The 21,806-nt window shown below is 44.3% G+C and overlaps 1 protein-coding gene across 6 annotated transcripts in view; it reads right to left on the bottom strand.

Moving 5' to 3' along the window:
- GRIK1 (glutamate ionotropic receptor kainate type subunit 1) overlaps window positions 1–21,806 on the bottom strand; it is a 376,065-nt gene that overhangs the window by 191,913 nt on the left and 162,346 nt on the right. For all 6 annotated transcript variants that reach the window (XM_075593906.1, XM_075593909.1, XM_075593911.1 and 3 more), the window contains one exon: window positions 16,291–16,548. In XM_075593906.1, the coding sequence (XP_075450021.1) occupies window positions 16,291–16,548 (258 nt within the window). The remainder of the gene's footprint in view (window positions 1–16,290; window positions 16,549–21,806) is intronic.

Raw genomic sequence — 21,806 nt, 5'->3', positions numbered from 1 at the left:
GGTAGTTATTAGTTATTGGCTGCTGGGTTCGCGGAGATGGCTGTTATATCAGGAGCATTGGAGGCACCGTCCAGTACCTCGATGATGGACGCACCCTCTGTGATAGCCCGCCTGGAGGCTGGGATCACCGTCGGTGTCACCTCGCGGGGAAGGTTGGTCATGGGATGCAGGGTGGAGAGCATCCAGCAGGGCTCTCTCAACGGCGCAAAGCTGGGCAATGACACCTCCAGGGTAAATGAGAAGGACTCGGGACCTCTCACGCTGGCTGGCATGGAAACAGGTAAGTCCTCCTTGGGTTCTCAAGGTTCCACCGGGCTGGCATTGCCGCTCTGTTAAATGGTGAGCACCCAGGGACTCCACTCCTGAGTCTGGACTGGGGTTATAGTATTCTCCGCAAAAGACAATGCAGGAAGTGTCACAGCTAGAGTGATAGAGATCGGACAGTATTGTCAGGTAGTCCCTATCTGTGCCCGCAGAGGAAGTCTCTGCCACTCGCTGGGGCTTACGTATCAGTTGGACCCGACTCCGCACCTCCGCTGGGGAAAAGACCGATATAGGCCGGTCACAGGCCGGCACCCACGGTTGCAAATAGGCCACATCGCACCGTAGGCAGTTGGGCGTCGTCTCCTATCTCACTTCCCGGCATCCGCAAATCAGGCACACATAGTGCAGGAATTTCTCCTCACTGTCCCACATCATTAGAATGCCTCCAAGCAGCACATTTCGCTGGAACGGAAGCTTATTCATAGTAGTAGAACCAGAGATAGTTCAATGGTAAACCTTCCGACACTGAGCAACATGTGCATCTGGGCTTGGGTGACTTCACATCCGGTCACACAGCATACTGAGCCATAGGTTCTTCGACTCCTCTCTCTGGTGGAATCAGGAGTCCCAGTTGGAATAGAGGAGTGCAGCTACGGACTTTGGCACCAATCCCAGATATTTTGCAATGGCGAGCTTGCATCTTGCAACTCGGCACGCAGTTCCTCTTGTGGTTCGCAGGAACCGCGATCAGACTCCAGGATCCTCCTCAGGGACCCTGAAGTCTCCTCCTTTAGTGATGAACAAGAAAAAGTCAGGGCACTCACATACTGTCCACGATGAAATAAAGAGACAAAATGGGTAACCAGGTCTTTCAGGAACAGAAAAAAGCTTTATTGGAACATGTAAAAAGATGTTCAATAGGGAACAGTCCTCCCACGCGTTTCCCACAAGTGTTGCGCTTTTCTCCTTGAGAAAGCGCAACACGTGCGTGTAACGCATGGGAGGACTGTTCCCTATTGAACATCTTTTTATATGTTCCAATAAAGCCTTTCTCTGTTCCTGAAAGACCTAGTTACCCAAGTTTCCTCTTTATTTCATCGTGGACAGTATGTGAGTACCCTGACTTTTTCTTGTTCATCTCTATCTGCTGTTTTCTGTCGGTGGCACCCGGAAGAAGGAGAGAGAAGGAGGATTCACGACTACACAGATAAGTGGCGTGGATTGAGGCAGCCATCAGCGGGACTTTGAGCTGAAGACGAGGTAATACATTGTGACAGAGTCACTGACTCAGTAGGCTGCAATAGTGAATGGAGAGACGCTGCAGCCAGTTCACAGAGTGTTAATCTCCTCAGACAGAAGGAAGCACACCTGCAGCCTAATTAAGCAGGAGGCCTGAGAGACTGCAGGTTTAAAAGCAGGAAGTGACACACACACAGAGAGCTTGTTTTTCCACAGGAAGGTGGAGAGAACTCTCCCGGCTTGGAAGCCGTAGCAGCTGCTGCTGCTCTGGTCCCCAGTCCTGCGAGGAGCTTTGCTGCTGGGACCAGCTGGGACCCCAACCCAGGATAAAGATAAACATTGCTGCGAGGCTGCACACAGCCTGCTCCCCGGAACCGTGTTCCTGTTTGCTGTTTGGAGCTGCAACAGATAAGACTTTATTATTACACTTATTGGTTATACTTTGTGTTGCATATGTTTTGGGCATGACCAGATTAGCTGGCTGTCTTGTTAGTAAGGGCTCAAGAAGTGAGTTAGTTTCCCTAAAGGGAACAGGCTTTAATTTTCAAGAAAGTAGTTTCTTAAAGGGACAGTGCACCCGTACTTTATTTTGGTTGTGGCTAATAAACCACTATAGTTGAACGTTTCCCACCGTGTCTAGAGTCTTACTGACCCCGCCGCGAGGCCGTCCTGCCACAGGTGGTGTCAGAAGTGGGATGTTACGCCTCTGGGGGTCAGTAGATGAAGATGTGTTGAGACACTGAACTCAAGCGGAAAAAAAAAATGATTTTTGTGGAAGCATGGAAGTTACAGCCAGCAAGCGCTGAGTGTAAATTTTGCCCCGTCGGATATGAAAGGATTGCTGTGTAAAGCTACTGCCTTTTGCTGAAGCGAGTGAATTTGCAGCTAGCAAGTGCTGTGAGCAAAGGTTGCCCTGTCTGGTAAAAAAAAGAACGTGAAAATGAATTTTTGCAAAGAAGTTGCCCTAAGAAGAACCCAGAAGGTACAAATATTGTAAAGCAAGAACAACTTACATGTGTTGTGCAAAGTCTGCCTCGTCGGGTGTGAAAAAAAAAAAAACGGGGTTTTAAAATGGCCGCTGTCATTTGTCAGTTTTGCAATGTACATAACCATACAAAACAGTGTCCCTTCAGGCCATATGATGATTATGATGACGACGCATATGTGGCCCCGAGAAGAGAGACGAACCCGCAGATGGAAGCTGCAAAAGTGTCCAGTGTGTGTGTGCCCAGTACCACTGATGTCTCTGGAGCTAATAAAACAAAGAGAAAGAAGAAAAATAAAAATATTTCTCAAGTCACAGAGGAAGTGACCGAACCACTTGAGCCTGCGATATCAGGACAACAGGCGTCAGCAAGCCACCGAGATGTGCTGCAGACCGGAGTGATGGGCAGAATTGTCACAGGAACGGTGGCAAAGGAAAAGGAGGAGCAAAGGGAAGCTGAATCCTTGATCCAGGGAAAAGAGGCATTAATTTCTGCACTCCAAACTGCCCAGCGTGATTATGATGTCTTGCAGAAACAATTGAATAGGGAGCGAGAAGCTAATGCAGAGGTACAGAGGTGTATACTCCCAGCTATACAAGAGTATGCGGCTTTAAAGAAAACAGAGCAACTCTTGCGGAGTGAGTTGGAGGAGCTGACGACAAGCTTGAATAAAGCCAACACCGCAATTGCTAACATGGAATCAGAGAGAACAAGTCCTGACTGGAGACTGTGCTATCAGATGTCCCAGAGAGATGTGCAAAACTTCATCAAAGACTTAGAAGTTTCTCACCAAGAAGCTAGCGCGCTCAAAACAGAGCTGGGTACTTTGAAGAAAGCCAATGAGACGTTCCTAAGGGATATAGAGACTGTGAAAATGGAGAATATAAACCTGAAAGAAGAGGTTTTAAACATGACCGGTCAGGTCAGTGATGGGACTGAGAAGCTTCACCAAGCGCAGAAAGTGAAGGCGCAATTGGCGCAAGAAAAATTAGAGGTGCAGGAAGCACTGCAGAATGCAGAGAGGATGCAACGTGTCTCCCTGGAGTAGCACACACAAGCAGCGCACCTACAGCAGCGGCAGCTCTTATTCGAGCAAATGCCGCTGGCTGAATGAGGCTGGGAAGCGGGTAGCCGCGGCGCGTGGCGGCGCACTGTGACGTCACGGTCACAAGCGCGCCCGGCTTCCCCGTCTTCCCCGGCTTCCCCAGGCTTCCCCGACACCCCTGGAGTTCAAATCTAGGTAAGCGGGGGTGCGGGGAAGCAGAGGGGCAGAGTAGAAGCCGGGTACGGGGTGTCTTTGGGGGGGTAATTGCGCGCGATGTGGAGGGGGGGTGCGTGGGGGAAACGCGGCGGCGCGCGTTTCTGACTGGCGGCAGCTGGGGTAGATCCCGGCATGCCGCCGGCATTTACTTTAATAAAGTATGTCGCTACTGTATGGCAGAGCCAGCTGCAAGAGCAACATGCAAGTCTGCAAGCGGCCAAGGAGATGCAGCAAGTGCTACAGGAACGGCTGAGTACCCAGTATGTCCCCACAGAACAGCATGAGGAGCTGAGGGCCACGCTGTACGCCACAAGAGCATCGCTGGGGGCGGAGCTTGAAAGCCAGGTGATTCTGTGTGAGAGGGAGCGCGAAAAGGTCCAGAGACTGGAGCAAGAGCTGGAGAAGCAGAGAGGCAACTCATCTCCATGAGTCAGTATGCCAAGGAGAAAGAAGCCTGGAAAACAGAAGCAGCGGCGATACTGGCGAAAAAAATTACAGAGCTCCAAAAGATGAAGGCGGCGCTGACGCAAGCCCAGAGCAAGCACCAGGAAGAGGTGAAGGCCCTGAGAGGGGATTTGCAGGATCAAATTGAAGAGCTGCAGACGCAGATTGCTGAGCGCTAAAATACAACTCGCCGAGAGGGAGGAGGTGACCGTCCGTCAGGTGGCTTGCCTGACATTGCGCTATGAAATCGAGATGGCTGATACCCACAGGCTGCTGGACGACACGGCTAATGAGAGGGACCGAATGCAGCTGGAGCTGGACAAGGTCTGGGAGGAGCACAGGCAATTGCAGGTCAGAAATAGAGGAAAAGAAACAGATTTAAGCCTTGCGCTGAACCTGCTAAGAGATGTGGAGTCGCGACTCAACGCCAAAGAGGATGAACTGGCAGCGGCACTGAGTGAAAAAAGATATGCAGAAGGACAGCTTCATGACCTGAGGAAGGACCTGGAGTCTGAGCGTGCTGGCCGCAAGTTGGCGGAGAAACAAAAGCGTGACCTGGACGAGATACTCGAGGCCCTAAAGACTGAGCATGTGGCTATGTTGGACACCGCTCAGTTGGAAAATAAGATGAGAAAGACATCACAGGTTATCCAGCAACACTCCCAACGGAGTAAATTAAAGGGACAAGAAAGAAAGGCCCAAGCCTACGAGTCTGCCGACGGTAATAGAGCGGCATCATGGGGTGCACTTAGGGTTGATAAGACCCCCACCCAAATTGAAGTTATAAAGATAAATGAGGTGAAAACCAACACTAAAAATACGCTGATGGAGAAAGGTCCAGAAGCCATCACCACTGAAGCGGAGTTACTGTCTTCACAAGAGAAGGCTAAGCTTCAAGGTAGCTCTCTAAGGAAGCTTTTCACTGGATCTGGTTTAAAGAAGCTTTCAGGCAAGAAGCATAAAGGAAAGAAGGAAGAAGAGACAAAGGCAGAGTATGTGACAGAACAAGTACCTGTCTCATTGGAGTCTCGTGATCCTGCAGAGGTAGATGGAGGAGACAGTTTGCCCTCTTCTCCTGATGAGTCTATAGAGACCTCTCCTACAGAAAATGTAATGGGAGACACAGCCCAGACTGTTGAAACAGAAGGTGAAGGGGCCACTTTTGATGGAGAAAGAAAGAAGGAAGGCATTACACCATGGGCCTCTTTTAAAAAAAATGGTCACCCCTAAAAAGCGTGCAAAGCTGCCTTCTGAAAGTGACAAAGAAGATGAGGTTGAAAAAGCAAAGAGTGCTACCATGTCCTCTACTGGTAATGCTGGTTCTGTTGAAAATCAAGAGGAAGCTAAAGAAAATGGTGAGGAACAAAAGCTGGAAAAGAGCCCGGAAGATAAGAAAAAGGTTGACAGCTCTGTATCATGGGAAGCTTTAATCTGTGTGGGTTCTTCTAAGAAAAGGGCCAGGAAGACTTCTGATTCAGACGAAGAAGTACAAAAAACCTTTGAGGAAGGTCAAAAAACAGAGGGAGAAGCAGAACAAGCACTGGTGAGTGAATACTATGAGCTAACTGAGGTCTTGGCTCTTCTACAGGGTAAGGGAGACTCTGAGCCCAAGAGGAAGAAGGCAGAGATAGCTGATAGACAGCAGGAGGCTTGGGGACATTTGCAAAAGGGGACACAACAAAGGCGGAGCTTCAACCCTAGACTCAGGATGGCACAAGAGAAAGAGGTAGAGAAGGATGAGTGTTCAGGCCCAGATAGCCTGGTAATTACCCAAAAAAGAAAATGCCTAAATTGGAAGGCAAGAAAAAAAAAGGGGGGAGGGAAGGGCCGACGTCAGACATTTTCGCCAAAAATGCTGGTGCACGGGAATGGTGCACGGGCCGCTCCACAGGACAATGTTTCGCTGGGGAGAGGGATATGTGACAGAGTCACTGACTCAGTAGGCTGGAATAGTGAATGGAGAGACGCTGCAGCCAGTTCACAGAGTGTTAATCTCCTCAGACAGAAGGAAGCACACCTGCAGCCTAATTAAGCAGGAGGCCTGAGAGACTGCAGGTTTAAAAGCAGGAAGTGACACACACACAGAGAGCTTGTTTTTCCACAGGAAGGTGGAGAGAACTCTCCCGGCTTGGAAGCCGTAGCAGCTGCTGCTGCTCTGGTCCCCAGTCCTGCGAGGAGCTTTGCTGCTGGGACCAGCTGGGACCCCAACCCAGGATAAAGATAAACATTGCTGCGAGGCTGGACACAGCCTGCTCCCCGGAACCGTGTTCCTGTTTGGAGCTGCAACAGATAAGACTTTATTATTACACTTATTGGTTATACTTTGTGTTGCATATGTTTTGGGCATGACCAGATTAGCTGGCTGTCTTGTTAGTAAGGGCTCAAGAAGTGAGTTAGTTTCCCTAAAGGGAACAGGCTTTAATTTTCAAGAAAGTAGTTTCTTAAAGGGACAGTGCACCCGTACTTTATTTTGGTTGTGGCTAATAAACCACTATAGTTGAACGTTTCCCACCGTGTCTAGCGTCTTACTGACCCTGCCGCGAGGCCGTCCTGCCACAACATATGAGGTAAGAAGATTCCTCTAAACCTCTATTACCTCACACTCAGTACCATACAAACTGCGTTTATTGGTGTGATCCTGCTCTAGTCCTTACGGTGCAACACTACGATTCCTAGGACACGTATAACTCTGACGGTTTATACATCCTCCCCCCAACCCCTCCCTCTCTGATCCACATCCAGCTAACAAGCTACTGATCATGCACTCCAGCGCGCAAGACAGTGCCTTTCTACATTCTCCTCCTTTAGTGCCTGTGACGAGCTCCATTTTGGGGGGGGCTGTGTTTCAAGTGCCCACACCAGCTGGCATGCTGCTGCAAAGGCACTCTCTTCCTCCCTAACTTCAAGTAGATAGTCCCAATATGGGGGGCTAACTTTCACACACAGTGCAGTCTCATCGCAGGGGGTGCTATCTTTCAAGTCACAGCCTCCTGGGGCATGTGCAGCAGCGTGCCTTCGGCTGATACGGAGGTATTCAGGCACCTCTCAACCCTGGAACATAGCGACATAAAGACACCCAACAGAGAGTCCAAAGTGGGGTGCTATCTTTCATGACCAGGCATATTCACTGCGACAACTGGCACGATACGGTGTGGTTCAGACACCTCTCCGCCTTCGGAAGTGGAAGGGACCCAGCACTGATATATTGTGGTTCAGACACCTCTCAGATCTGCATGACGTCCCGAACAAGGTAAAATGATGGCCTTGATACAGTACTTGTCAGGCACCTCTCATGCAGCAGCGGGTGAGGTTGAATCGTGAGCGGGTACCATCGGAGGGTATCTCGCTAGCAACCGACTGGGAATGCTCCGGCCTGGATACAGTGAGTGCCCCCATTCAGTTCTTCTTCAGCGGGGTTCCCAGCCATACTTTGACGCCCCTGTTGCTCATCTTAGCATTGCCTCCAAATGTAGCACCTGTTCCACCCTGCCACAGAAGATCTGGCCACTATATGGGTGGTTTTCCCTTGCTACTGTTGCAAACCTGCTGGTTCAGGGGTTGGGGTTTGGGAGCAGCAATAGGGCAGGCTTTCTTGTAGTTCTTATGGTGCAGCGCCACCATCCCATGAGGATCATGCAGATTGCAGGATGGTCCCCACAGGCCATACTCCTCCCCAATAACCACATAGCATATTGGGTCCAACAGCAGGTTTATTGCATGTTCAGGATGACATCTCCTTCCCTGGAGCAAACCCCCTCTCCTTCCCTGGCCCCTCCTAATCTCCTCAACCCTCTTATAGGGAAAAGAGTATACACGGCACCATAACCATCCACCTCAGAGCACACTCAATTTTTACATAGTTACATAGTAGATGAGGTTGAAAAAAGACGTACGTCCATCAAGTTCAACCTATGCTAAATTTAGACAACAGATACTTTATTCTATATCTATACTTACTTATTGATCCAGAGGAAGGCAAACAAAAAACCCCATTAAGGGGAAAAATTAATTCCTTCCTGACTCCAAGAATTGGCAATCGGATTAATCCTTGGATCAACATCCTTCCCATGTATACTTATTTGGTATATCCCTGTATACCTTTCCCATCTAAAAAGATGTCCAACCTTTTTTTGAACAAATCTATTGTATCTGCCATCACAGAGTGAAGTGTTAGCGTTTATACCCGGGGTAGAAAGGGCTTGTAACCCCACCCCATAACAGGGCAGGTCCAGGTACTGAAAGGCATCACACCATATACATGTAACACAGTCAGTACCCGCCCCAGGTATGACGCTCGAACTGCCGGTTTAGGCCTGCCCCTGGATAAGGCAACATAGTACCCATTCCAGGCTGCCAGTGCAGGCTAGGCACTGCGCAGGGGTTTAACCCCAACACTGCCTGTTCCTATAAGGACTTATACTGTTGAGGCCAGTAGAAGGCTATAGCCAGGGGCACGTGGCTACATTGTGTTATATTGACTGAAGGAAATACATTGTATTTGCCCAGTAGGCATTTCTGGGTCTATAGGCAGTGGTGGGATTCAGAAATTTTAGCAACTTGTTCTCTCTCACCTTACCGCCCAAACACAGAGAACCTGAACGGAACCAAGGGATCCATACCCGGGGCACCGGAACCTAACTCAGTCCAAGCCATGTTATTTATAAATGACCTGACTGTTACGTCATTTTTACTAAATTTCACACCAAGTATTCACCAATTTGCACCAATCTGTTTCGTAAAAAATCTGGGGAGGAGTCTTGGGAGGGAGTGCCCTTCCGAGGTTTTTTTTAGAAAATAGAATATGAAATAGTGCAAATTTGGTGCATGCTTGGAGTGAAATTTAGAACAAATTACATAATGGTCAGATCATTTATAAATAAATTACCTGCAGTCATACTGTACATGCGAGCAATACTAATCATAATGCTCCTCCCACAAATTCCAAGATTGTTGCACCCCTCCTCATCCTCTCTTTCACCTTATCCTCTCACCCTCCTCCTCCTCTCTCCCCCCTCCCTTCATCCTCTATCACCCCCCTCCCTCCATCCTCTCTCACCCCCACCCTTCATCCTCTCATCCCCTCCCTTTATCCTCTCTCACCCCCCTCTGTTCATCCTCTCTCACCCGCCCGCACCCCCCCCCCCATCAATTCACCCTCTCTCATCCCCCTCCCTGTCATTCTCACCCTCACAGGACAGCCAGACAAACACACACACACAGAACAAATACACACAGGACACAGAAAGGACACAAGAAGGACAGAGGCAGGCCAAAGACAGAACAGAGGCAGGACACACCGGACACAAGCAGGCAGGATACAGACAGGCAGGACATAGGCAGGAGGCAGGCAGGACACACACAAGCAGGACACACAGAAAGGCAGGACACACACACACACACAGGCAGGCAGGACACACACAGGCAGGCAGGACACACACAGGCAGGACACAGGCAAGACACTGCCTCACCTCTCTCTACTGCATGCTTTTCCTCCGCTCTTTGGCCCTACCCCCAGACTCCTGCCACCTCCTCCTGATTTGCTGCTGCTATGTAATGAAGCCAATCAGGATGGATCAAGCTGCCCAGACCCCTAGTAGAAGCCCTGCTCTCCCTTCTCGCACCAGTTCGGCGAACATGAGAAATTCTAGGTACAGGTTTGCATGAACCAGTGCGAACCGGCTGAATCACACCACTATCTATAGGGGTTATTTAGAGGCAGTGTTCAACATGTTGTTGATACTAGCGGGTAAACACAATTTTTTACACACAAGGAGAACCATCGCTTTCTATTTGAAAACAGTTCCAGGTATATAGATATGTGTCAAAAGTTTCTCTCCATTTCGTTTTTTTAGCATACTGTAAATATTGATAAATATTTATAGAATTATATTCAAAGAGCTCTGACCCGTGTTTAACAGGCATATCATTCCTTAAAACAAGGCACTTTATAACAACTTTTGCAGGTTCTTAACCACCGTTTAAAATGCTTCTCCTAACACTGTATTTTCATAAAAAAAACAATATTTAACCAAGACATTGCTTTCCACTTTGATTTTATCATGATCGACTTCTTACTTCCTTGTATGTTTTACAGGTTTTTTGCAAAAAAAAATGAAAATGAGATACTTATCTCCATAGCCAGTAGCCGCTTTGCTCGGCTACCAGGGTATACATTATAGCAAAGTGTGAAAGCTCCCGCACCCTGCGGGCCAATAGGAAGCCATGAGGTCATCAGGTTCCTATTGGCCACGTGATGCCGCAGCTTTCAACTTTAAGGCTTAGCAAGCTCAGCCGGAGTGGCTACCAGCACCCACTAGAGAGGTAAGTACCTCTGGAAGCAGGAGCTGAAATTAGCGGGGTTCAGCTCTGTAGACCCCCTGCTTTAATACGGAGTAAAAACAAATGTAAAAAAAAAAATCTTGATTCCTCCTTTAAAACTCATTAGAAATGGCACTAAGAGTTTTAAAAAAAACCTGCAGTAAGTATTATCTAATACAGAACTAATTTATTTTAAAATAAAAACACATGTAGCATATTGCATAAATTTCTCCTACGTTTTTGAGTGTTTGCCCTTTTTGAACGCTGGCAGCGGGGCCTGGGGGGGGGTGAGTGATGAGAGGTGGGTATTACCTTCTCTGGAATGGCCCTCCTCCTGCAACATTGTGGGGTCATGTGACGTCGCATTGTCTTGGCAACACGTCGTCATGTGCCGTTGCGACATAATTTGACTTTGGGTCGCCATGACAAAGCGACACTGCAGGATGAGGGCCGCTCTGGAGAAGATAAGACCGTCCTCTCCCTACTCTTCACCTCAAACCACATACACACACTTACCTTGGGGTGAAGAGCGGTTGCTGCCCTATTGACCTGTGTATGGCCTCATCTCCACTGCTTGCGGTTGCGCACGCTATGTCGTGCGTGGCGCGAACAAGATATGGCCCTCTATGGGACCAGCCCCCGTTACTACCTGCTTGCGCCTGCAGAAAGCGCGATGCGCCATCACCTTTCCCAAAACACAAGAATTATGACTTTTGGTGTGGCGGCCGAGCGATGGCCACGGCGGTGGTTAAGCCAATGAGGGCGAACCAGCGGTGTGACGTCATGGCCGTGTCCCCACCGTGCCCCCCATCCCCTGTCGCAATCTCCTGCTCTTCTCTGGACTCGCGTCCCAGACCACAGACTGCAGCTGAAACTGGTGCATGCGCCACCAGGCGCTCTGACGCGCATGTGCACGCAGTGACTGTAGCCTATCACGGGTGATCCACACCGGCATTTAGGTTCCCCTGGAGGGGAGGGGACCAGCCCTACGTTTACAGCCAAATATATTAGGAAGAAGGGCTTTCGGAGCTGAAATCAACACGGGTCAGCTCCAGAGACACCTTGCTTCCAACCTGTGTAAAACCAAAGGGAGTAGGGGGGCCCGCTGCTTTACGCTCACAGATTAGTTCTTTAAAACACAAATTGCGGCCCCTTCCCATTCCCAAAACATGATGGCGTATCCCAATTCATGCAAACAATGGAATAAAGGTTTGGCACAGCTTGAGCCATACAGTCCCTGTCAGGTTTATTTTGTATGAAACAGGCAAGTGTCTTAAACAACTACACGCTAGCAGAGTTTCCACCACTGGATAAATAACAAAATAAGCAAAATGTAGTAATGAGGTGCCTGTTTTATATATGTATATATGCATATGCATGGTAAGATTCACTGGTGCTACAAATCAGGGATTGGCAGTGCCCACATTCACAGATAAATAATAAGGAAGGGTACCTGCTGAAGTGGTGCAGTTTTTCTAATGACTCGGCTTATTAATGATAAAGCCATGTAGATATTCCCAAGAAGAATTGCCAGCATATAATTCTCGAGGGAAAGTGCGCATAAAAGAAAAACATTAAAAAGATATCTGGCAGCAGTATAACTTCATTACATTTATTGAGTACTCAAGTCATCAGGGTTATCTTTAATTTCCAACATACAGCTGTGCACTGATAACCCAATGTTATCAATAGTCTGAAGCACGCAGATAATGCTCTTGGAATTAGAACATAATTTCCAAACAAAGCAAAAGCTTCCATGAATTTTGAGCGGATTTTAGAGCGATGATTATTCAACAGAAAACCAGTCAAGGATATTGATAATAGTAATTGTAATATTCTCACTCAAAATCAGAATCCGATCGATCACAGACATGTATTAATGATACATGACCTGTGCTTACCTTTCACGTTGCTATTGATTATTCGTCTACAGTATATTTAATTTAGCTGTAAATAGATTTTTTTTACATTAACCTTTTCCTCCCTAATAAAACACACTAGTATAAAAGGAATCCATGAACACAACCTATTAGTATTTCTAAGGTGCCACCTTGTTAGAAAGAGACGGTGAGAACGGGTTTAAACAATGCCTAAGCAAAACCAGGGATTGCAGAGGTAGAAATTTAACAGAGCTCAAATTAGTTACCTAAGCCGCAGCTGTATGTACTGTATACTGAAGATGTGTGATAACTGCCTTTCAAAGCCTAGTAAGGACAAGCTTCTACAGTATGTCTTTAAAGTAAAGGGAGTTTTGATCTGTCATTATTTCGTTTGTATATCAGTGTGACAGGGCTGCATGTACTTTTGTAGAAGTTAAATGCATGTTTGCTTTCTGGCATCAAGTGCACCACTTTATCTTTCTTTCATTCTGTTTCTGTCTTATTTCCTGGGCCCAGCGATCTTTTTTTTGTTTCCTTTATCTGAAACTTTACTAACCTTTAATGTGGTGTCCTGAGGTCAGTCAGTACAACACAGGTCTGGTTGGAGTTAAACACAGTTTGATGTTACACAGCCATGGGCAGTCTCTGTTAAAAAGGAAAGGGGCGTTTCCTTCCTGCATACCATTCAGGGTGGATTATACCATGGTATGGAGGGGGGGGGGAATTAAAGTAAGTGATACTGAATGTCATTTATTTTGCAGAGTAAAGACATGCATGGGATGTTTGTAAAAGGTACTGTTTTGGGGCTTGCTATAGAAAATTGTATGTTGTGTGAAGTGTATTATGTTTGCAAATTGTGTAAGTTTTGGGGAGACAACTCCCCTGTGTGGTTTACTTCATTTGGTTGTGTCTTAATTAACCAGTAATAAAAGGGAGGGAGTTTCTTTCCCTGGTGGCCCTGCTGCACTCCTTGTTGCTGCTATGTGATATGAGGTTGTCGTTTTCTGCACTCCTTATTGCTGTTATGTGATATGAGGATGTCTGTGGAACTTCAAAAAGGATGCAAACTTTCTAATGCAGATATTGCTGGCTATTCTGTGGCTGGAGACATCAATCTGGGAGAACTGGTTGTTGTACACCTGAATGTGGAATCCCTAATAAAAAGAAGGTTCAGAGAACAGCAAAAGCCTCTTTCATTCTTCTCAGGGTCTGATGCTGCTGCTTCTTTAAATAAAGGCTGGGACTAAACCTTTCACAATCAGTATCTATCATTCAAAACTTTTATGTTGTTATTTTATTGTCCTTGTTAGAAAATGTTCTGTTTTGCTACTGCTACTGCTATTGTTGAGATAAAGCATTAAAAAAAAGAGTGCGGTACGGGCATCTCAGTACTGATCAAAGGATAATCACGCAATGATTTAACATTTATTTATCAGAATTTTTCCTTGAAGCAGCAGTGCCACTTATCATACAACTTTGACTCCAGGTTCTGATAACGTAGGACCATCATACTAATAACCAACACTAATAATATCTGCAATAAATTGCAATAAATGTGATGCAAAACCCCCATCAATATTATATAGTAACTTGTGTGAAAGTCACTTAATTGACTTCTGACTTTCTGCTACTATAAACCAGACATCTGTATTCTGTTCCATGGCAGCTGCTGAGATTGTTATAGCACGGACTGTAGTGCTTTCTTTTTCCCCACCTTCTACATTTTTAAGTCTTATTACAACTTCTAGGGTGGTATTTTCAGGGTTTTTTCAGGCCAGTTGGCATCAGATACAACCAATCACAACAAATCTTCAGCCTCTGGTGTTATGATGACAACCATAAAGACTCAATTTTGGCATATCCCATCTACCTAATATATAAGCTGAGCTATTTGATGAGAGAGCCATTGCAGGTCATATACTACATATTTACTAAATGGTGTTATTCCATACAACAGCTTTCGGTGCTGGAAGTCCCTAGCTTTACAGCCCATTCACTTGAATAGGGTGATAATAAGTGGTGCTAAGATACTACAACTTCAGCGAAGTAGAGCACAGAACATTAACTCTCCAGCACATATCTAATCTTACCTCACCACAATCATCCACCCATTCCTGGTCATTTGGTACCTAATTGGAGAGGTGGGGGTAGGGGAAGGAAAGGGGTGCAACCCCTGCTCAACTTAAATAAAAATTGTATGTATCTGATATGAAAAAACACATTGATAGGGTAGGTGCTTGGGCTGAGAATTGAAATAATAATGAGACCAGGGAGAAAATTGATACTTGTATGAGGACAGTATTTGAGTGTGTTATGTAACCGATTTAGGTACACAGGTCAGTAAATAGGACTGATCCCCACCCTGTTTTGATGCAGTAGTTAATTGCTTAGCAATTAAGCGTAATTAGATTGTGCAGTAGTCATGAGTGCTTGCCGGGATATGAGATGCAGATATCTCTTTGAATCTACAACTGTTAATATAATGAATAAATTCACAAAAATACGGTCTCCATACAAGTATCAAACTTGAATCTCATAATATACTATATATATATAATATATCATATATATATAATATATCATATATATATCTTTTCGTTCATGCACACGATATTTTAATTTTTAGATACCAATAAAGAGTCTTTTTACTTTCAACCACCACTCACACTTGGGTAACAGAGTGCTCCTTTAGCCGAGTTCTTTAACTCCCTGGTCTCATTCCTGTTACATTTGGCCAGGAAAATGTGCATTACAATGTGCCTCACATACGGTACTGTAGGAGAGAAGGAATAGGACCCAGAAAACTGAGAGCAACTGTTATATGAGTTTACATAGTTTACATAAACCACACTTTCCGTGCTGTGTTTACAAAGTCAATCTCAAATTGGTATTCTTCCAGCAGTTATTGTAGTGTTTCAATATGCAAAACAGTAATTAGTATAGTTGAAGCAGCACTTCAACTATCCAGCTACATTAATGCGCAGCAGAGTAAGGAGTGCTGCCTGAACATATAAATTGCAGCCACCCAAACTCTGCTCTAAGAGGAGCTAGAATGTAGAATGAAAGGCATAACGTTAACTATCACCTGAGCTATATTAAGGCCTCGGATAGAGTAGGCGCGCATGACAGAGTGCATGGCGTTGCGCGCTCCTGCTGCAGAGGCGATCTGTGGTCTGGGAATCTGGAGGAGATGCGACGGGGAGGCGTGTGGGAGGCGCCCTAATTGGCTGAACCGCGCACGTGAATCGGCCGTCGCACGATAAAATCAAATAATTTTGTTGCGCGAAAAGTCGGCTGCGCCGGCGCGCTCCACCGCACATGCGGTTGCGCGCTCTATGGTCATCCTCATTGAGGTACAGCTTGTGTTTGCAGCGTGCGCTCAATCGCGTGGACTATGGATGTGGCCTAACTAAGACTATTTCACCCACTTGACAAAGCGCCATAGTGGGCATGAAACGCGTGGGAGGAAGAGTATTGCCTCTATTTTTTATGTAGGTTAATAAAGACTTTTATCTTCTATGACCGGTGAGCTCCTGAATTTTTCTGTCAGCAAGCGGCAGTCCCTTCGATCACTCCTCTGTTCCTATTTCCCCCACCACTCTGCAAACTTTCTTCTCTATTGTAGAATCTCAGATTCTCTTCTAACCACAACTCACTGTCTATCCAACAACCAATGTTTTATACATTCAACCACCTGCAAATCTAATCCCAAGCATTGCAACTTATTTATCAGTTTATCAGTCTTAAACAGTGTGTGGGACAGTGCCAAAGACATTACTAAAATATCGAACTTCTGACAGCAAAATAATGAATGTCTATTACTAATCTGTTTAATACAAGACTGCATGGCCAACAACCTACCTCCACTATTACACAATGATATGAACAGTAGTATTACCTGTACTGTCCTCGTACACCACAGTTACTGTTTTCCAGTTGTAGTGCAGCACCAAATCCAAGACTGCTCTGCTGATTGCCGCATAGTCTGGGTGGAGGTTGATAAAAAAGGTGTCTTTGTTATCCACGGAGGGATGTTTCCAGCGCGTTTGTATGTGAGGGACCTCGAGAGCGTTGCAAATAGACTGGACTGCACTGACCGAAGAACTGTGGGAAGGTCCAAATAATGCTGCTACCCCAAGAGCAAGCTGGTCACAAGCTACGAGAAAGAAAATAGCACAGTCAATGGGTGCTTTGAATAGGATCTTGAAATAGTTACAGTGACATAAGGTAAGTTGTGTGTTTATTTGGACCAATGGTGGGTGTGCACAACCTTAAAAAAGCAGTCCTGCAGAGAATAAAATGTACTACAGTAACAGCTAAATTATAGCCGCCTAAGCTGTATAACTGATTGTTCTGATCTACAAAGGCACAATTTGGACATAATAAAGCTTTATTCTTGTTTCATGAAAAACTGCCAAAGGTTTATGAAATCTATAGCTCTATTTTTTCTTGTATGTTTGTATATACATGTACTGTACGCTACAAATTGAATGCTACCCAGCATCATCACAATGAGAGTATATATATATATAGGGTTGCAGACCTGTCTAAGACATGCAAATGAATATACAGGAATATTTACAGTTGCTTTATGCTTTACTGTGGAGGGTTTTAGTCACTTTTTTTACCCACCATAACCTTAATAGTCGTGGTGATTACCTACTATTATCTCATTTGAGCAAATGTCAGTAAGCCAACCTCACACTGATGAGACCCATCAAGGTTGAAACATGTCTGTGAGTGGGTTAACTGACTTTGCATCTCCCAAGTCCTTGCTTAAAAGCTGTGTTTAAAGCAGCATGCATTGACTAAGGGTTGCTCATGTAATGTGAGCAAGAGATAAAAAGTGGCACTGTGTGCTCATTTGCATGTCATTTCCCAGAATCCCTTGCTGCAGTGGAAGTGCTGTTTGCTGGGTGATAATGGTGAAAGACAGGGTTGCAGACCTGTCTAAGACATGCAAATGAATATACAGGAATATTTACAGTTGCTTTATATATATATATATATATATATATATATATATATATATATATATATATATATACACAATACACTTCCAATCCCAAGAACTCCATCTTCCATCTGGAGACAAAATATGATGAAGTAATGCAATAGCTGTAACATTAAAGCCCCCAAACACCTTGCACAGCATCTTTTTTTAGTACTAGTATTGAAGCAGGGCGTCTCCGCAGCTGTACAGTGCTCATGTCCGCTCCTGGGACCCCCTTCTTCCAGAGCTACTTACCTCTGCAGGGGGTGCCAGTATCTCTGTGGAGTTTAAACATCCAGGTCACGTGGGCCAATAGGAAGCCACGGGGGATGACATCACGGCTTGCTATTGACCCGTGTGACGCGGGACATTTAAGCTGCCATTTCGTTAGGCACACAAGTTCCATGGCCGCAGAGATACGGCACAACTTAAAAAGGTAAATAAATCTGGAAGCAGGGGTTCCCCGGATCTGAAATGAAAACAGTTCAGTTCCAGAGAACCCCTTGCTCCAATCCTGTAATAAAAAAATAAATAAATAAAAGATACAGTTCAGGGTGTTTTGCTGCTTTAAACATTGTTAAATGTCCTGTTTACTGTATGTGATTGTTGTATATTATGGAACCATTCTGTGATATGTTAATATGTTCTGGTACAGGTCACATCAATACTGCTAAATATCTCAGCATTGGAAAATCCCAGGCCCAGTAAGAGATCTTACTGAAAGTGTAGGTGAATAAAATAAGGCCCACACACTATGTGCAGGAACACAGAGACCTGGAAAGGGAACAAATTAAGACTTTTTAGGTAGACACACATTTTGTCGATGCAAAATCTCCAGAAAACGCCATGAACTGTGACGTGATAAAAATCTGGCATTTTTACCATATTCATTAAGAGTTATTTATGCACAGAAATTGCACAATTTGACATCTCATGTACATGTGCTTTTTGCCTGATTTGCTGCTATAGCACCAGTAACTCACATTTAAAAATCTCTTTAGCAAAAAAAAACTATTTCGCTTACCTGAGGGAGGTGAGATTTCTAGCTCACAACTTAATCAAAGGTCCATGAATACGTAATTTTGCAACTTTGCTTCATTTGCACGTAAAATGTGCTTGCTGAGCGGAATTACACAACCGGAAACCAAATCACGTAAAAAAAAAAAAACACTACTATTTTTTATAATGGTTTGTATATGTGAGATGGAAATCTATGCAAAAATGCATGGTTTTGCTTGCAAATGCATTTATCAGAGTTTAATGAATAAGCCTAAAGAGTCAAAGAAATCTAGAGAAGTCAACTTTTCTTTAACTTTTTATTAATGAATTATTTATTTATTTTATTTATTTATAAAATGTTTTACCAGGAAGTAATACATTGAGAGTTACCTCTCGTTTTCAAGTATGTCCCGGGCACAGAGTTAAGAAAAATAATACATGATTACAAATACAGTAACATAAATGAGCAGGGTATACATTATATACAAGACATTGCATGCACAGTTGAAGATAATATATATTATGGGCGTATGAAACAGTTACAGACCAGATTAAAATGTGAGACAGCCTTAGTTTTGAAAGAACTTAAACTGGTGGTGGATGTGAGAGTTATCCGGTAGGTTGTTCCAGTTTTGGGGTGCATGGTAAGAGAAGGAGGAGCGGCCGGATACTTTGTTGAGCCTTGGGACCATGAACAGTCTTTTGGAATGCCATTTTTAAACTATAAATTCTGACAACGGTGTGTTTGTTTATTTGACCAATGGTGGATGAACCTTAAACAATGTGATACTATCCAAATAAGCGAGTGAATACATCCATGTTTGTTGTGTAAAATGACACACTATGAAAAAATATAGTTGGTACAATGTGACTTCTGTGTGGCAATTTAAAACCAAATATTATTTGTTACGCTTAGTACATAGGCCATTAAGTGTAATAGGCAGTCCCATCACATTTTAACAACTGCTTTAAACCCATCAATGGCTAAATGTATTCCATTTACTTTGTAGATTTTTATGAGCAAAATTTGCCCATCTCTAGGGGAGATGCATTAAGCTCTGTTAAATCAGGGAACATAGAGTAATGAGAGGTTATGTTCCTTGACGTAACGCCTTATCCACAAAGCTAATTACATGTAAAATCATTGCAACGTTACTAGGCTCATTGCTGTTAGGGTAACAGCATGTTATTTCCGGATAACGCGACGTTGTCTTAAAATAACATGGCACTGTATTACTCCTATTCCTACACTACATGATCAAAGTGAATTCAATAGACTTTGAAATTTCGTAATGTATTAACCCCTTAGGAACCCAAGTTGCTAGCTAGCCATGGGCAACCCTCCCTGGGGTAGTTGGAGTTAACGCCTTTACCTGCAATAAGTTAGTAAGGCATTGCCATGTAATGCCTTACTAATGTCTTTGATAGGTGAGGTGATGGGTGGGACAGGGGGGGGGGGGGAAGTAGGAGGGGTGTAGTTTGAGGTATATAATAACCCCTTTGTGACCCTAAGTGGTCGGCTAGTCATGGGTTGCCCATGACTAATCGGCCCCTGCAGCTTCTAAGGGGTTAATATATTACAAAGTAGATAAAAGTACATTGAATAACTCTTATCTACTATTATTGGTATTCACTTTGTAATTAGTTATAGCCAAAGGCAAGTTTAACTTTGACTTACAGTATTTAACATAACATTATTCAGCCACGTTAATATTAGCAGAGTTCAGTGGATAGGATATGCGCATAATCACGGATAATTAGCATATCATTTGCAGATCATTTTCACTAACAGCCGTTAATATTGACACTACGCCTGGTAACGTTAACCTAAATTAATGTTATGGTGGTAAATACAGTACAGTGTTCGTATTAAAGTGACATTACCTGGTGATAACATCCCATTAAATACATCCATCTAGGCCATACATCCAAATAAATCCATCTAGGCCTTAGTGCCACATTTACTAAAGATAGACAGGTTCAGAGGTTTTGAAATTGAAGCTGAAATTCTGAATAGCCTTTTTTTTTTTTTTTTTAAACTGGCCAAACTTTTTAATTGGGCAAATGAAACCCCAGCAAACGTTTGCACAAAACTTAGAATCCCAGAATCCCTGGCTGCAGTGGAAACGCTGTAGGCTAAGAGATAATGGGGAAAGGCAAAGGGTTGCAGACCTGTCTGGGACATGTGAGTGTGCTCACAAATGTTATTTTTATTTGCTGTACACTGTTCTGTGGAGGCTTTTTGTCACTTTTTTTTACCTAACATAACATATAATGTTCCTGTTTATTTAGATTTCCCCACCCCCCATAATTCTTTACTAATTTAAAATCGACGCCAATCAATATCCAACAAAACCAAACCAGGAAATATCTTAACAATATTTGTTCAGAATGTTAGTTATATCTGACCATTGGCTATTGAACGTGCTGACAAAGCGTATGATCTGCTTATCATCCACAGGAGTCACTTTGTCAGCCAGGAGCAGTATCAAAGTATATCTTTCTGTTTATTATCAGCATGTGTGTCTCCATGAAGCTATCATTATGTGTTTCAGTGTGAGAACTGTAATGTGTTAATTGACACTAGCAATTATACCATACGTGTTGTGACTTTATCATATCACCACTGATACATTTCTTTTTATACAAAAGTGAATGTCTAATGACGTTTTCCTTGTTATGAGGCTATAACTTGATACAGTCAGTGAACCGTGCCTCAGGGCTATTCACATGCACATTTTGTGCTAGCCCTTTCTAGGACCTTACACTTTTGATAGTCGTTCCTCTCATTTCATTATGTTGACTATACAGATTGATTTGGGTGTGTTGATACTGTGATTTCACGCTGATTTCTGTACCTACACCATCACACTTCACTGGTCTGGCTATTTACTGCTGCTAGCCCTTTTCGGTATTTCACGATTACCTTTTCGTAATCACGTCCTCCAGATTCAGTATCGGCAGTCCTACACCCCATGAGACTGACGTTTTTTTAGATATAAGTGCCGCCTTATTATAGTTTAGCACTTTGTTATGCAGGATTTGATCCACATATACTGTGGTCTTATACCAGTGTGATTAGGTGTAGTGTTTCTCTCAACCTTTTTTCCTTATTGCACTTAAGACGTAAACTTATTTGGTATGTAATTCTGGGGTGGCCCTGGACTTGCTTACCACACCCCTCTGTACAACTACTATTTTAAATTTATTATTGATATACATTAAATTATTTTAATATACTACATCATATCAATTAGATCGATCTGAGTGCATTCAAGGGGGAACCTTTCGTTTGTTTGTTTGCATATCCCTTTGTCCCTTTTTGCACCAGAAACGATCTCTGACTACATACATATACCTAGTGTACTATAGCTGATGTAGGAGCTCTCCCTTTCCCCTCCCCTCCCCCCCCCCCTCCCCCT

Source organism: Ascaphus truei, chromosome 3 (assembly GCF_040206685.1).
Source record: "Ascaphus truei isolate aAscTru1 chromosome 3, aAscTru1.hap1, whole genome shotgun sequence".
Lineage (NCBI taxonomy): Eukaryota > Metazoa > Chordata > Amphibia > Anura > Ascaphidae > Ascaphus > Ascaphus truei.
Note: the sequence above shows the minus strand (reverse complement) of the source record. Positions and strands in the feature narration are given on the sequence as shown.